This window comes from Metopolophium dirhodum, chromosome 1 (assembly GCF_019925205.1).
Source record: "Metopolophium dirhodum isolate CAU chromosome 1, ASM1992520v1, whole genome shotgun sequence".
In the NCBI taxonomy this organism is placed as follows: domain Eukaryota; kingdom Metazoa; phylum Arthropoda; class Insecta; order Hemiptera; family Aphididae; genus Metopolophium; species Metopolophium dirhodum.
This window is the reverse complement of record NC_083560.1, coordinates 140,835,557-140,854,465: the sequence shown is the minus strand read 5'-3', so window position 1 is coordinate 140,854,465 and position 18,909 is coordinate 140,835,557. Positions and strand designations below refer to the sequence as shown.

Genomic DNA, 18,909 nt, shown 5'->3' with positions numbered 1-18,909 from the left:
TTCGGTTCGGGAGTTATGATTTTTTGAGTGTTTTTTGTAATGAGAAAATTACGTAGTTACGTGCATTTTGGATTTTGGGTTTTCGTTTGATCACTATGAAACTCGAGATTCTGGTATTTTGGTGTACGTAGATTCAAAAAGGCTCTATGGTTGAAGTACGTACGACCATTATTTCGCCCGTTATCGTAGTAGAAAAATGTTGAAAAACGCAATATGTGATTATTTGTATAACCAGACGTTCCCTTATGGTATACGTCTATATAACGTTTTAAGTAATAATTATTTTGAACTTTTTTTTCACACTTATTTTAGTAAGCGTGTAGCTCATTATTTATTTATGTAAATCGATAGACAAATAAGAATATTATATTAAAACCTATAAAATAATAGGTCAATTCACTCTAATACATATTATATTTGACCTAATAACACAAAATTGTATGTATATTTTGAAATACTAGCTCCTTAAATATGGGTTGTATACTTGTATCGTCTTGAAATCTTTGAGGTTCAATGCAGTGACATCTCTAGATCAAATTTCTGTTATTAAAAAAGCCGCGTCTCGTATTAAAGTTTGAGAAATTGGCAAAACAAAATTTCCCGCCAAATTTTTTTTTTGAATAGTTCAAATTTTGAACATGCAACGTACCCCCTTAATAATTGAGTTTAACAACTTTTACCAAATGGAAAATTATCTACGTACGCTTCTGCTTCGATCCTCGAAGGTTTCATAACGATAGGCGACTTACATTGAATGATGTAGGTTTTCAATATAATACGAATTTGAAAAACATAATATCAAACAATTGTAACGAGCTGTGACTATGTATATAATAATAATAATGATTAATGATATATTCAATAATAGACATAAATGCTGCAGGGAGCACGTAACCCCGGGCGGCATACATCGATAAAACTAATAGTAGTAATATCAGTAATCCCGGAAAGCCTAATAGTAATAACATCAACGGTACCGCACAACACGTGATAAGTACATGCACGCATTATCCGTATTCTAGGAAAAACGAATATTATAATAAGCGTAAAAGATCATGACTTTGTACAAAATATATACTCCTAAAATAACATAATTATACGAATGACGTCTAAAGGTGACCTCAGGAGTACGCAGAGATATACCGTTTTATACTAAAAATGCCATAGGAGGGAGCTATTAGGAATAACCGACGAGGTACGTCGATGGACAAGTGTCCATCAGACGAGCACCAGCAGAGAAACCACCAAGTCAATTATTAAGTCACATCTCGTTTACCAAGTTATTAGTTAATTATTTTGGACTTAGAATATTTACGTTTAAATTACAAATAAATCTACATAACTCATACAGTCAACTTGTTAATTTATTTCAAAACACTTCCATTATTTGAGCTGAAGTAGTTGGTTCGTTACAAAATTGGCGCTGTGGACAGGGTGTCTCAAAAGATACTAAGAAGAAAAGAAAAACAATTACAACATTTTTGAAATTTTTCGAAAATTTTGAAAATTTTTCCAATCTTCTTAATTCAATCAAGGAGGAAAAATTCTTCACTGGATCACCGTTGGGAGAATTGATCACTTTCCAGCAACTCCGAGAAAGAATCCTGTACAACTACGTAATATAGCCAACTACAATCAACAGTAACCAAATGGAAGCACCCGCTGTACCAGCTGCGTTGTTGTGAGTATGCAGTATACTGCAATATAATTAATATCGGTGTTCGTCTCCTATGGTATAGTACTTGACCATAGTATATAATAATAAGTGAATAAAAATTAGTCGTGTTATATTATATACGAAATTTAGGAATTTGAACTTTCGTTTCAATAAAACAAATTGTGTGAAATTTTACAATTGTTTAAATAAAATAAATCAATAGTTTTCGAAGATTAAATTAAAATTACTTTTGAATAAAATAATAATTTATTTTGAAATAACGTAAATAATTATTTTAAATAAATTAAAAGTTATTCAAACCTTTAAATAAAATAAAATAATAATTTTATTTTCAGGAATTTTATGTTTCAATCAGTTTTAATAGAGTAAGCTAGATATTGTTCAGTACTTTAAGTTAATTCAAATAAAATAAAATAATAATTTTTTTTACAATAAATTATTCAATCATTTAAATAATTTAAAATAATAATTTAATTTAACTCAATATTTTTTTTCATTCTAATAAAATAAAATAAAATTTTTATTTTACAATAAAATTATTCAATCATTTAAATAATTTAAAATAATAAATTAATTTAACTTAGAATTTTTAATCATTAAATAAAATAAAATAATAATTTTATTTTACAATAAAATTATTCGATCATTTAAATAATTTAAAATAATAAATTAATTTAACTTAGAATTTTCAATCATTAAATAAAATAAAATAATAACTTTATTTTACAATAAAATTATTCAATCATTTAAATAATTTAAAATAATAAATTGTTTTAACTTAGAATTTCAAATCATTAAATAAAATAAAATTTTACAATAAAAATTATTCAATCATTTAAATAATTTAAATTAATAAATTAATTTAACTTAGAATTTTTAATCATTAAATAAAATAAAATAATAACTTTATTTTACAATAAAATTATTCAATCATTTAAATAATTTAAAATAATAAATTGTTTTAACTTAGAATTTCAAATCATTAAATAAAATAAAATTTTACAATAAAAATTATTCAATCATTTAAATAATTTAAATTAATAAATTAATTTAACTTAGAATTTTTAATCATTAAATAAAATAAAATAATAACTTTATTTTACAATAAAATTATTCAATCATTTAAATAATTTAAAATAATAAATTGTTTTAACTTAGAATTTCAAATCATTAAATAAAATAAAATTTTACAATAAAAATTATTCAATCATTTAAATAATTTAAATTAATAAATTAATTTAACTTAGAATTTTTAATCATTAAAATAAAATAAAATAATAACTTTATTTTCAATAAAATTATTCAATCATTTAAATAATTTAAATAATAATTTTATAGATTAAATGAAATACTTTTTAAAAAAAAAAAAAATAGATATTGAAGTACAACGGAAATTCAAATTAATTATTTAGTGAACAAATAAAGAAAAGAATTGTTTTATTTTATTAATTATTTCAGAGAATAATTATTTTGAGAAACATTTTTATTTTTATTTTACTATATTAATTAATGTTTATGAATAAATAGTTGAATTTATTTAAGAAGTTATTAGGTAACAATTTCCAATTTAGAGGTAATTAATTGAAATAATTCGTGCTAGTCATTATAATAACTTAGGAATTATTATTAAATTTTATTTTAATAAAAGGGGGTTAAGTATTATTGTTGAATATATTGGGGAATATATTGAGAATTTATTTGGAAGTTTTATTTAAAGGCCGTGAAGTAAGTCCTTATATTTTGTGATTTTATTAAGACAATTGATGTCTGTATTTAGAAATTTTATTTAAAGGCCGAGAAGTAAGTCCTTATATTTTGTGAATTTATTTAGACAATTGTTGTCTGTGTTAAGATTTTATTGATTTTATATAGGCCGTGTTGTAAGTCCTTTTGCGTTATTTGATTTTTACGACAATTGATGTCGAGTGATTTTATTGATTTTATATAGGCCGTGTTGTAAGTCCTTCTGTGTTATTTGAATTTTACGACAGTTGATGTCGAGTTATTTTGTTGATTTTATATAGGCCGTGTTGTAAGTCCTTACGTGTTTTTGAGTTATTACGACAATGGAAGTCGATATTATTGAATTTTATAGGCCGTGCAGTAAGTCCTGATATTTGTGAATTATTTGAAGACAGTGAGTCTATATTTTGAATTTTATTTTACAAGGCCGAAATAAGTCCTTACGTGTTGAAAAGAGTAGGTTAAATTATAAAAAAAAAAAAAAAAAAAATATAATTAATTCAATTAGTACAGTTAATAAGAGTTACTATTTTTGAATAGATGTCGTATTGGCTAATTAATCTGAATTAATGCAAAAAAAAAAATTTTTAAGAGTAACTATTTAAATTAAAGTTAATTTTAAATCGTATTAATTAATTAAATTAAATTAATTCTAAGTTAGACAAGTTAAGTCAAAATTCTTATTATTAATTAATTTACTTTAAATAAATTATTAAATAAGTAGATTTGAATTAAATTATTGAAGCGATCGGATTGATTGTGGATAACTAATAACAATTGTTGTTCATTATCCATAGTTAATTGTTGCTGATTTATTTGATTATTGTTTATTTATTTAATAACTTAATTGTTATTATATGTACTGTAGATGTTATTTATTTGATTAAATTTCATTAGCGAATTAATTATTACGTACGATTTAAATAATTTTATACTAGCGTGTCAGTTACATTTCAATTCTGTTTTCGTTTAAGTTTGTTTAATTAAATGATTATGACTATTGATTAATGAGTCAAAAGGATAATAATACTAGTTTAACCGATAGTGAAACTGAAAGTGTACAATTAATAAATCAAGAAAGTAGAGAAGTCGTATTAATTAAATCAACGAGTTCTGAGACAATTAATAATAAAGATAGTGAATTAAGTAACCCAACATCTAGCCCTAAAGAAACCAAGAACGATACAAATAACGATATAACTATTATTGCTGATAATAAGGAACTATTAATTGACTTAAGTACAGAAGAAGGTTATCAATATTCCATAGATTTTGATAGGGAAAAATATTTAGGGGCTATCAGGGAAAAGAATTTATTAAATACAAGTATACGACCGATAATAGTCAGTGAAACTGAACTAAGACAAATAGGTACTCGTACTCAGAAAGGAATTATACACACACAGTTAGAACCAGTTAAACGAACTAGAAAACCCAAAATGCCTAACAAAATTCCGTTAGACAAAGCCACCCTTATGATCCCCACCTGTACCGGTGAAAGGGACGTGTACCAATTTATTAAAGCTTGCGATTTGGCTTGTTCAGCCGTGGAAAAAGATGACCTACCCATACTTATGAAATTTATTAACACCAAGTTATTCGATCAGGCGTTAAATGTATGTCGATATAGGGACACCAGTGATTGGGAGGGTATTAAGTTAATTCTGTTAGATGCATTTGAACCACAACAATCGACATCTTCATTGCAAGTAGCATTAAATTCCGTACGAATGAGAAACAATGAGGACGTAGGTGCATACGCGCGTAGAGTAGAACAATTATATTTCAATCTATGTGTAGCAAGCACTAAGGGAAGAACTACAGACCAAGCTGATACAATTCGCGATCAATTAAAAGAACAGACGCTGGTAGTTTTTATTAAGGGGTTAATACCTAGTTTAAAGACCATCGTAAAATCCCAAAAACCACCCACTTTGGAGTTAGCAATCCAGGTTGCTAAGGACGAAGAGACCGAGATTAAGTCTGAGACCGATGCATATCAATATTATGGAGGCAATAGTTCAGGTAGACAAGTAAACAACTCCACCGCGAATACCAGAAATTCTAACGGGCAAAATAATAATTACAATGCTCCGAATAATAATAGACCTAATTATAATTTATCTAGACAAAATTACAATCCGAGAGGAAATTTTAATCCAAATTCAAATTTTAATCGATCACAATATACTCGAAATACGAATTTTAATAGACCTGATATAAATCACGGTAATAGGAATAATGTTAATAGTAGTAATCAATATCAGCCTCGAGGTAATAATAACTTTAATCGCAATAATAATTATACACGTAATTATCAGAATAATAACCACGCAATGGCCACTATACAATGTTACCAATGCGGAGGAAACCATTTCGCTCGAGACTGTGTTCAAAATCGTCATACTAATAACAATAGTAATTCGCGTCCAACTAACAACAATTTCACGCGACAGCCTACTAATTACAACGCTCCGGTGAACATTATATGCACGTATTGTAAAAAATCTGGACATGACGTCTCTAAGTGTTTCAGGAAACAAAATAATGATAGGTATAATAATGATTCGGGAAACTCGCAAAGATCGGGGGACATGAGTGGCGCTCGCCCGATAAATTTAATAGCCACAGTCGAGGAAGATTTCGACGATGTTTACACATCGTATCAGTCTTAAACAACAATCACGTCACTTGTCAGTCTGTCAATATAAGAAAAGAATTTATAGAATTACTCATAGATACTGGAAGCGATGTTAACTTAATAAAATTTAGTGCTTTGACAGGTGACACATTAGTACAAGAAAACAGAAAAATATATTTAAAGGGAATTAATGATAAGATAGTGTCAACAATAGGACAAATTAAGATAACTTTAAGATTTAATAATGTTAATATAGAAACAGAATTTCAAGTAGTACGTAATTCGTTTCCTATACCTAAGGATGGTATTTTAGGACAACAATTTTTAATGAAAAATAAGGCAGTAATTGATGTAGCTAATAATTCGTTAATAATAAATAATAAGATAGTCAATAATGTAATTAAGGATGATTTATGTTTTAAGTTGAATCCACGGACAGAAACATTGGTCTCCGTACCAATTGCCGATCCGGCTATGGAGAATAAGAATATTATAGTATATAAACAGGAATTAATTAAGGATGTTTACTGTGCCAATGTGGTAGGAACAGTAAAATCAGGCAATGTTATAGTTAGTATACTAAATGTTTCCGAAGTAACCAAGGAAATAAATGAAAGTGTTATGAATCGAATATTATATGATACCGCGACAAGTTATGATATACATACGGTACATACTGAAATTAACAACGATAATCGTGTAAATAGGATATTTAATTTAATACGAAGTGACCATATGAGCATTGATGAGAAACAATCCATCTTTGAAATATGCGAACAATATTCCGAAATATTCCATTTAGAAGGCGATCGACTCACTTTTACAAATGCAGCCGAGCATGTTATTAATTTAAATGTTAACCAACAACCTATTTATCAAAGACCCTATAGATTGCCACATTCACAACAAGCTGAAATTAAACAACAGTTAGATAAAATGGAGCAGGATGGAATTATAGAACCTTCCAGTTCACCTTGGAACGCTCCGCTCTTGCTAGTTAAGAAAAAGATAGATGCAAGTGGTAAGGAAAAGTTCCGTATCGTAATAGACTTTAGAGCTTTAAATCAAGTAACTTTAAACGAATTTCATCCCTTACCTAACATTACGGAAATATACGATCATTTAGGACAATGCCAATTGTTCAGCGTGATTGACCTTGCTTCAGGTTTTTACCAAATTCCGTTATCTGAATCTTCACGAGAACTTACAGCTTTTTCTGCTAACAATGCACACTACCACTTTATACGAATGGCGATGGGGATGAAAACTAGTCCCTCGACATTCCAGAGACTTATGGATAACGTATTATCTGGAATCATTGGAATTAAGTGTCTAGTATATCTTGATGACATAATTATCTATGGGAAAAATTTGATAGACCACAATAATAAGTTAATAGATGTATTCGAGCGATTACGAACGCATAATTTAAAGATTCAGCCAGATAAATGTGAATTTGTCAAACGAGAATGTATATATTTAGGACATGTTATATCTGAAACTGGAATAAGACCAGATCCAAAGAAAATTCAAGCTGTTCTTGATTTCCCTGAACCAAAGAATGTAAAACAAATTAAATCTTTTCTAGGATTATCTGGATACTATCGGAAGTTTATTGAGAATTATAGTTCAATAGCTAGGCCTATAACAAACCTATTAAAGAAAGACGTACCGTTTATTTGGAGTGAAGACTGTGATAGGGCTTTTGGAAAATTAAAACACGCTTTATGTACTGAACCCGTATTACAATACCCAGATTTCACGAAAGAGTTTATCTTAACAACCGATGCTAGTGGAAAGGCGTTAGGTGCAATATTATCGCAGGGAGAAATAGGAAAGGATTTGCCCATAGCATATGCCTCAAGGACTTTAAGTCCAAGTGAATTTAATTACTCCACAACAGAATTAGAATGTTTAGCTATCGTTTATGGAATTAAGCAATTTCGACCTTACCTTTATGGAAGAAAATTTACTATCTTAAGCGATCACAGACCATTAGCCTGGTTATTTAATTTAAAAGACCCTTTATCAAAATTGGCTAGATGGCGAATACAATTAGAACAATACGAATATGTCATTAAATACAAACCCGGAATTCAGAATGCTAATGTAGATGCCTTGTCACGAATGTATAGTATACAGGACATAAAGGAGGAGAGCTATAACCAATTTCTCGTAAAATTCGAAACCACATTGATAACCAATGGAAACGTTAAGGAAGTACATGGAGAATTGTTAGAATCACCTTCCGAATATCACATAGTTACTGAGATAGAAAAGTATTATAACTTTAGGACAGGAATTAACTACGAAATAAAGCAGAAATTCGGAGACACCGTTATTTTGAAATCTAATAAACAAGTAGGCGAAGTAACAAAAGTTAAACACGAAGATAGGTATATAATATTTCTAATAACTAAAAGTAAGGCTAGACAGATCACTACGTACGAAAACTTATATACTACTCTATTAAATTTAAAACATTTTAGTGAGAAACATTCCTTAAATAAGCTTATAATGAAACAGTTAGGCCGAAAGGATGGTTTAGAATGGGACAAAGTCAGAGCTATGATTAGATATATATTCAGAAACACTGGAATAGAAATCCTAATTTGTTCAAAAATGGAATATACAGAGGTAGAAAAGTTAACAATATTCAAACAATTTCATGACTCAATACTTGGAGGACATGCAGGGATAGGCAAAACCGTTAGGAAGATAAAACGTCAGTTTAATTGGCCAGGACTCAAATCTGATGTTAAGGATTACATTAAGAAATGTGAGTCCTGCCAAAAGAACAAGGTCACCAATAGGAAAGTTAAGCAACCCATGGTCATAACCACTACAAGTTCAAAGCCATTCGAAAAAATATTCTTAGATATAGTAGGACCATTAGTAACTACTGCTTCTGGAAATACTTATATTCTAACAATGCAGGATGATTTAACTAAATTCTCTTTGGGAGTACCATTACCAAATCACGCAGCCAATACCGTCGCTGAGGCTTTTGTCGTACATTTTGTTTGTATTCATGGAATACCAGAGACCATACTTACTGATCAAGGGACAGATTTTCTAAGTAAAACATTTACCGAAGTATGCAGATTACTAAAAATTAATAAGATAAACACTAGTCCATACCACCCGCAATCCAATGGGGGATTGGAAAGATCGCACCGAACCTTAGCTGAATATCTTAGACATTACGTAGACAAAGATTTAAACACCTGGGATCAATTATTACCTTATGCGTTATTCGTTTACAATTCGACAGAACATTCGTCTACAAACTATCAACCATATACATTGTTGTATGGAAAAGAACTAAATATTCCAGTAAATTTGAAAAGTAATCCAGAACCTAGGTACAATTATGATGATTATTTATATGAATTGAAGCAAAGAATGCAGGAATCTCATAAAATCGCTAGGGAAAGGTTAATTAAAAAGAAAATCAAATCGAAAGCTAATTATGATAGTAATGCGCATAGTGTAGAATTACATGTAAAGGATACTATATTGTTACGAGATAATACTCAACGGAACAAACTAACACCTTTATGGAAGGGACCTTTTGAAATTTTAGAAATATTAGATACTGAAAACATTATTATTCAAAGAGGAAGAAGAAAGGTTACAGTACACAAAAATGATGTAAAAAAGTATCACGAAAATCCAAGTTAAGGAATTATTAGAATTATACAAAGAAATTATTATTAAGAAATAATTAAATTAATAAAAAAAAAAAAATTATAAAAAAAAAAAAAAAAAACGTATATTATTAAGAACGTTGTTGTGTCAACAGACAAGCGGCCGAAAAGGGAGTACCAATAGGTACGGCGACCATTATTTATAGGGAACTCAGGCCACCGACCATTACAGGCCACGAAAGTGTAGAAGAATTAAAGACCGGGTGGGCACTATCGAAACGAGTGGCCAGAAACTTTTACGAAAACAATCCAAAGATCGACCGTCAAGCATGGACCGACTACGGAGTGTGGTGTATGAAGAAAGTAAAGGGTAAACCCATGCAAATGGCCGAGGAAAGGCGTAGGGGAAATTGAATTGCTGATAAACTATTAAATATATATATATTATTACTATAGACACATATTGTTTCATTTATTGAATTCTAATGACCCAATTACCTTAGGTAAAACAGAGGAATCTGTTATTGCACGAGTCTAACATGATATGACCGACAATAGGGAATGGTTAGGTGAATGTTTTTGTGAATTATTGTTAGATTCCATGGAGTGTATACCAGAACCAGAAGACCTACTGGAATACAAAGAATAACCAGTTAATTATATTATAGATTATTCGGTATACTGGCGATTCATGGACAAGCAGGGGTTACAGATGATGGAACAAAGGATAATAGAATATTGCTTAATGAAAAGACACCACTAGGAGACCTTGTGGTACAAAGCATAACTGGTATTCAGAACAAAGTGATAAGGTTACCAGACATATATAAACAAAATTGTAATTTACAATACATACGTATAAAATGCAATGGAATAATTGACGATGACAAACTATATCAGCAAAATGAGATATATCTATCCGTGTACGTAGGCAAACATTGTTCAATGCACTTACTGGGAGCAGAAGGAGAAGAAAACGAAGGAACAGCTGTAATACAATTCGGGTTGACAGGAGAAAGGATAGTAATTAAACAAACTCTATTTTTAGAACCTACCAGAAATCCAGAACATCAAATCAATAACTATTCAGTAAATACGGAAAATTTAGAAAAGGAGACCAAGAAACGATCGCTACCCAACATTTTAGAAACAACCACCCAGTTGAACACTGCTGAACAAACAATGAAACAACCACCGGAACAATTGAAATCAAATGCAATTATCACTACGTCTACTACAGTCACCCAGTTACAAGATGAAGAAATTACCACGGAACAATTGAGCACAACAACAACCGAATCCAATCTTGTCGCCACTGACAGTGAATCGCGCGTAACTACCACAACTAGAGAAGAACTCACCGAAGCCAATAATCTAAGGGATGTAACCGAATCCAGTGAATCAATAAGGTCTACTACAATATGCAAGGAACCAGCTAACAAAAACGGGTCAGAATCAAAATATATACATGTGTTAAGTTTTATAATGGGAATAATAATAATTACCATAATTATATCAGTAATTATGATAGCACGTTATTACAAATTGGTAGAAAGAAATCGATTAAATTATTTAAATACAATGAATCTTACTTCATATAAATCTTATGATGATGTAGACCTCGCAGATACCCAATTATAATTAAAAATATTCTACAAATTCCAGTGCTTCGAAGTTAATGTGAATCATGGTACACGACCTTTAGTAAAAATGTAGCCATGTGACACAGAAATGGAGAATGGACTGGGGAATTATAATATTAAGTATAGAAAGGGAAAACATAAGTATAGGTATGAGAATAGTTATAAGTATAGTAAAATTGTACTCAACAGAGGTACATGTAGCTAATTAAGATAGAGTTATTGAATTAAGTATATCAACAATTATTAGAACATGAATATATATTAACAATAGATATTACGATTTATTATTATTGGTTTGATACATTGAAGTTGACATGGAACATGGTTACATGACCTTTAGTAAGACTGTAATCATGTAACATGAAAACAGAAATTAAAAACAAGCATTTAACATAATTATAGAAAAGTTCATAACAATATATTGTTATGATGAATTTGAATTATTTTCTTATATAGGTTGTTATGCATCCCTATCATTCAAGGGCAACTACCGTACATTAATGAAGAATTTAAAAATGAGACAGCTATATTTTTCGAAAATCAGGGCGAATTAAGAATTGTAGGAGCACACTGGGAACTTGTAACTTATGTACCTTTAATTAATTACGATATACGTTATGATCAATTATCAAATGAAATTACTAATATGTCCCACCATTGTAAGGATATAATGTCTGAATATGAAGTATGCACTAGACTCGCACATGTAGTAAAAACTGTGTTTAAAGAAATAGCGACACAACGAGAACAAATGTATGAATCCATTGGTAGATATGTAGGTACTGACAACAAAATGTCTGCAGTTGACAGAAATAGGAGAGGGCTCATAAACATTATAGGTAGTGCTATGAAAACACTATTTGGAGTATGCGACGATGATTGCACCAAAGAAACTAATAATAATATTGAAAAAATTGAAAATAGTAATGAAAACGTGTTACACATTTTAAAAAGTCAGACCACTGTTGTAAAAGCAGCAGTACAAGGAATAGGGAACACGACCACTGAAATGAATAAACTACATGAGGAATTAGTAGAAAAACAAGGTGAAATTTATAAAAATTTAAAGGCAGCAGTTAATCATACATATACTATGGAAACAATGATACTTAGTAATAGGATACATAACATTTTTACTGCACTAATCACACAATTTTCTTATGAAACTACGACTATAAGTGCCATAATAACAGCTGCTAGAACAGGGATCTTACACCCGAGTTTAGTAACTCCTAGAGAACTGGCTAGACAATTAACCCAAATCAAATTAAATTTACCCGTTAATCTAAATTTACCCGTGGGGTCAAAACCAAATGAAATTTATGAATTAAGTAAGATAACTAAAATGGCCGTATATTATAGTAGAAACCAAATCGTTTTCCTAATTAAAATACCTTTAGTAATCGAACTAGAGCTAACATTATTCAAAATAATACCTATTCCACACAAATTTGACTTCCATCATAGTATAATTTTAAAACCAGAGTTCCAATATGTAGGAATAACCAGAAATAGAAAACAGTTTACAACTTTCACTGAAACTCAATTACTAAGTTGTACAGAGACTGAAATTTTCAATATATGTCCAGAATTTCAACCCATACAACATGAATCAATTATGCAACCTTGTGAAGTTTCATTATTCAAAAATCCGGATGAGCTACCCAGTACCTGCGAAGCAGGAATTATAGTAATTACCAAAAATATTTATCATAAACTAAAGTATGCCAATACATGGATTTATACCACTACTAGTGACACATTAACTATAACGTGTCAGGGCGAACAAGAACCATACATAGTAAAATTACAAAATCAAGGGTTAATCAATTTAAAGCAGGAGTGTAGAGCTTACGCCAACGATATAGTTTTAAATCCCACCAGAGAGGTTAAGTCAAAATATTATGTAAATTTCATACCCAAATTAGGAATAGGAAGCTTGACATTAAGAATTCCACAACTCGAAGCCATAACAATACCAAAATACACACAGAAACATGATGTACTAAAATTAGATAATGTACATGAGTTAGCCCATTCTTTGAGTGACATCCAATCAATGATAGATAAGGAAACGGATAGGCAGAATGGAAACGTAGAAGACACTAAATATTATATGTCTTATGTTTTGTTAGGATTGATTTTATTTATATTAATTTTAATACTAGTAATATATATAATGTATCGTTACACTAATGTGTTGAAGAAACCCCGTACTAGTAGGGCAATACAAATAGGTGAACCTATTAGTAAAAGTAAATTTTATACACAACAAATGTATGAAACAATAAACAAAGATAACCCACATTCATACGAGTTACAAGGACCAGTAGTACAATGTAAGTCGTATGAAGATAACGAGATAATTGAAAACAAAATTATGCTAAGTAAAGAAATGGCAAGTACAAGTAAATTAAATACAGGTACTAAATTGCCGTCAATAATAAATAATTGAAATTATCGATTTGAACAAGTATAACAAGTTAAATATTATTAAATTTACAATAAGTACAATTGAAGTTTGATTGAAGCATGGTTACTCGACCTTTAGTAAAACGGTAACCATGTGACATAAAAATGGAAATTACTTATTGTTGTTATAGTAAAAGCACACTTATTATTATATTGGTCTATAATGCTATAGGAGATTTTAAATATTATATCATTTGTGAAATATTATGATTAACAAACATTATTGTAATTAATGAGAATCTAATCATAAACAATTTACTAATCATATATTATTGTATTAAATTAAAAAAAAAAAAAAAAATGTATTAAAGAAATTTTATATTAAAATTATTATACTATGAAAAATGTACATTACTATATTATATAAATGAAACAGTTATATTATATAAGATGAAAAATATATATTGTTATGTAATTGAAAATTGTTATGTTATGAAAACAAGAATACTGTTATGTTATGAAAAACAAAATATTGTTATGTAATGAAAATGTAATATGTAAAAAAAAAAAAAAGAAATTATGTAAATTGTCGTTATGACAATAATTAATAATTTATATATAATATTATTGTAAACTTATGAACTATGTAATTATGTATGTTGTCCATTGTTTTATGTAAACTTTCTTTCATGTACACATTTAAAGATTTTTGTAGTTCTACAAATTGTAGCCCTACAAAAACCTTTGAAAGGGCGATGAGGTGTAACGAGCTGTGACTATGTATATAATAATAATAATGATTAATGATATATTCAATAATAGACATAAATGCTGCAGGGAGCACGTAACCCCGGGCGGCATACATCGATAAAACTAATAGTAGTAATATCAGTAATCCCGGAAAGCCTAATAGTAATAACATCAACGGTACCGCACAACACGTGATAAGTACATGCACGCATTATCCGTATTCTAGGAAAAACGAATATTATAATAAGCGTAAAAGATCATGACTTTGTACAAAATATATACTCCTAAAATAACATAATTATACGAATGACGTCTAAAGGTGACCTCAGGAGTACGCAGAGATATACCGTTTTATACTAAAAATGCCATAGGAGGGAGCTATTAGGAATAACCGACGAGGTACGTCGATGGACAAGTGTCCATCAGACGAGCACCAGCAGAGAAACCACCAAGTCAATTATTAAGTCACATCTCGTTTACCAAGTTATTAGTTAATTATTTTGGACTTAGAATATTTACGTTTAAATTACAAATAAATCTACATAACTCATACAGTCAACTTGTTAATTTATTTCAAAACACTTCCATTATTTGAGCTGAAGTAGTTGGTTCGTTACACAATTTAAAACCTTTAATATTGGTCATATCGTCTTGAAATTTTCAAGGATCAAAGCATATGAGTCTCTTGATTATTTCCCAGATAGTAAAAGTTTTTTAATTCAATTACCTATTATGAAGGTAGATTAAGTGTTCATAATTTGAATTATTCAAAAATAAATTTGGAGGGAAATGTTGTTTTGTCAATTTGTCAACCTTAAGATCGACACGCGACTTTTAACTATACATTAATACATAAATTTGATCTCGAAGCTTCTGTGCGTTGTATCTTGAAGACTTCAAGTCGATACGATCAATATTGAAGAAGTTAGGATTTCAAGTCATATTTAAAAAACTATAAATCTAAAATTCAATTTTTGGACTCAGCTGATAAAATCTATAGTACGCGAGGCGAAAAGTGAGCCGCGATCGTCGCGCGCCAAGCGGCTATTTTTCGTCAGGGTTACTCCGCCTATTCTTACTGTTTTCCCGCCTATAAAGTAATTTCAAACGACGTAATGTAGATTTTTTTAATAAATTATAATAAAAAATAAAAATAAAATACAAATAACACAAGTAATACATAAAATACAAATAACACGATTAATACATATTATAATACATTTTTTTTTAATTAATCATATCGTCTTCATCATCGTCTTCGTCAGTAGAACTGTCGCCGGGATTAATTGTCATTATAATAGGCTCCAAAATTTCATCTCTTAATCCTTCTTTCACCAAATCGTCTTCTTGAATTTTATCGCAGTGGTCGCCACATTTTGCCCAATCTTCTGCTGTGACTGCATCTAAAGCACTATTTACTAACACTTCTATATCTGCCATTTTGAAGGTGTTATTTTTTTCCGCGACTTTACCCTTAACTTGCGCCCAGATTAATTCGATTGGGTTATATTGGCAGTGGTAAGGAGGAAGTCTTACCACTTCATGGCCCATTTGAAGTGCAATTTCGTCCAATTTATATTTTTTTTCTTTTGGAATCGTCAATTTGACTTTTTCCCGTAGTTCGCTTAATGTCTCTACTGGAGAAAAGTCTACAGATTTGTCTTGTAACCATTTTTGTACATCTGCCTTTCGAGTATTTGCCTTAGGATATTCTTCTGTTAAGGTAGAATGGTATGAGGCATTGTCCATTACAATTATACAAGGTTCTTCTAAATTGCCCAACATATCTATAAACCATTTTTGAAAAATGGTGGCGTTCATTTGAGAATGATAGTCTGCCTGCGATCCCGACTTGCAACGAAAAACCAGTTTTGAATTTTTGACAAAACCAAATGAAGGTGACCCAGCATGACACACAATAAGCCGACCGCCCTTTCCAATAGGTACTTTTAATCCTTCGGTGTTGTCGGAGTTTTGCCATATGTGTCCTCGCGTATGATTTTGGTTTACCCATGTTTCGTCTAAGTAAACTATTGGCCTTGTATCGTTATTACGTCTGAACTCGTTCATTTTTCTCAAAAACTTAACCCGAGAACAAATAATATCATTTCTTTCCATTAGAAATTTACGCCCATCATTACATTTTTTGTATTTGAAATTTAAACTACGCAAAATATGTCGCACGGACCATTGTGAACCCGAATAATTAATTTTTTCATGCAACGCTCTCAATATTTTTGCACTAGTTGGATACTGACCATTATCATAAAAACTATGAACTGTTCTTCTGACAACTTCATTGTCAAAATCGTCTAAGTTGGTCATAGGTTTGGCACGTTTATAAGATTTCCTTGGAGACTTAAATGAAGAAGGTTCGGCAGCTAGTTGATTTTCACCCACAGTCATTTTTTTCCCTTCAGCACAAACTCGTTTAACACAAGCAAGACTTACGCCACACGCTTCAGCAGTCATTTCACGAGTTTGACGAAAAAAATTACTAATTTCTGGCTTACCTTTGTCACCAGCCAATGTTTTGAAATAATTATAAACATGAAAAATAACTTTCTTCGTTTGAGAATGTGTGTCTTGATATGCCATTTTAAAACTATTTTTGTATACGAGTAATTATTAAAGAAATAATTAAAAATACTATTAACATTCAAACTTTAAAAGCGCGCACTTTAAAAACCAACCATGTAAGAACGCGGGAAATATGATTACAAACGTAGATAATAAACGAATAAAAACACGTGTAAACTCGTATCTCGAATGTCGAATGACTAACCAAACCTTAACAAAATATTGTGGTATGCAACAGCTGCAGCACTACCCCCTACTGCTAAAAGAAAATAAATTGGTCTCCAAAATACAATCAATTGTACAATAAATTACCACCTGCCGTTTTTAAAATGCGCGCCAGCTGTTTCCATTGCACACAAACGTAGAACCCCTGAAACCAGAAAAAATGACCGCTTGACGCGCAACGATCGCGGCTCACTTTTCGCCTCGCGTACTATAGGTATAACAATATATATAATATAATACTGTCATTTCATGAATATTGTTATTACTTATTAATATAACATAATAATACAACAACAATTAATAATAATAAATATTTTACGTTATACCTATATAGTATATTAATGTACATTCGTTTTTTTTCTCCCCGGTAATTGCACTATGTCACGGGGATATTACATAGTCATTTGTTCTACACTTGTGACATTATAACTCAATATTTTTTTGATATAAAAGATATTTTAAAATACGGTCTGCAAATGAGTAGGTATGGTATATCTAGTAGGAAAAGTTGTTATACATATATTATTGTAATAATCTATGCATAACAACTTTAATAAGCAGACTAAAAACACAAATATTACAAACTGTGTGTCATTGTTCACCTATTTGCCCTCACACGAAAATATTTTCAGTATTGCATCGTGCCTTACACAAAATGTTTACCTTATTTTATTATTACAGGGAGATTATACACTCAAAATCGGTTTTGCGAAAAACGAACGCACTGTGAAAGTGTAAACATAGTAACATACATATATATATATATATAGAGAGAGCCAGAAGGGCAAAGAAAAGTTGGCATATAAAAAGTTTATGTATGTTGTACACAAAGAGTGTATACATTTTATAAGGTGGAAATGCTGCAAAAAAAATAGCCACAAATGTCCATGCAATTTATACTTAATTACCAAATTATTATATTATTGAAACTGAAATTGAAAAATTGTATTGTACTCCACATTTATGGTGTGTATTTTTTATTTATATATTATTGACATTGTATTACAAATTTATACTTTATTATATTTATACTTACAAATCATTTTTAAAGGTAGGGTTATTTTTTCCGTGGTTATTTTTTCGGGGTTCTTTTTTTCAGGGTTATTTTTTCCGGGGTTATTTTTTAGGCAAATCGTACTACGCGGAGATATAATAGTAAATTTAGTTGACTTAGTTATACAACTATCATAGACTATTATACCTAACTGATACAACAAGAAGTTTAAAGCTAACTTGGTATTTTTTCTTTGTATATAATTCACAAATTGGTCTCTCCACAACAGTTATTTAATTTAGATTGAGAATTATATTTAGTATTCATTTAATTGATTAGTTATTCATCAAATATTCACTAAATACAAGTCTAAGGTCAAAAAAACTTCTCTAAAGTTGAACGGAAATATTGTGGATGTCTGTAAGAAGATAAGATTTTATATTTTAATAATTATTAAATTCAAACGTAAACGAGATGTTATGAAATGTATGATGTATCGATAGGAAATTGTATGTAGATTTCATTAAAATTGTCAGTTTAACGAATATTCAAATAATTGCCCTAATAAATTTAAAAACAGCAAAAAAATAAAA

General features: G+C 29.8%; 1 protein-coding gene across 1 annotated transcript; it reads right to left on the bottom strand.

The window, feature by feature from the left end:
* Positions 1–15,744: 15,744 nt before the first annotated feature.
* On the bottom strand, positions 15,745–17,115 carry LOC132932874 (uncharacterized). Its single transcript, XM_060999222.1, has one exon. It carries the CDS (start codon positions 17,113–17,115, stop codon positions 15,745–15,747), a length of 1,371 nt encoding a protein of 456 aa, XP_060855205.1.
* Positions 17,116–18,909: the final 1,794 nt, after the last annotated feature.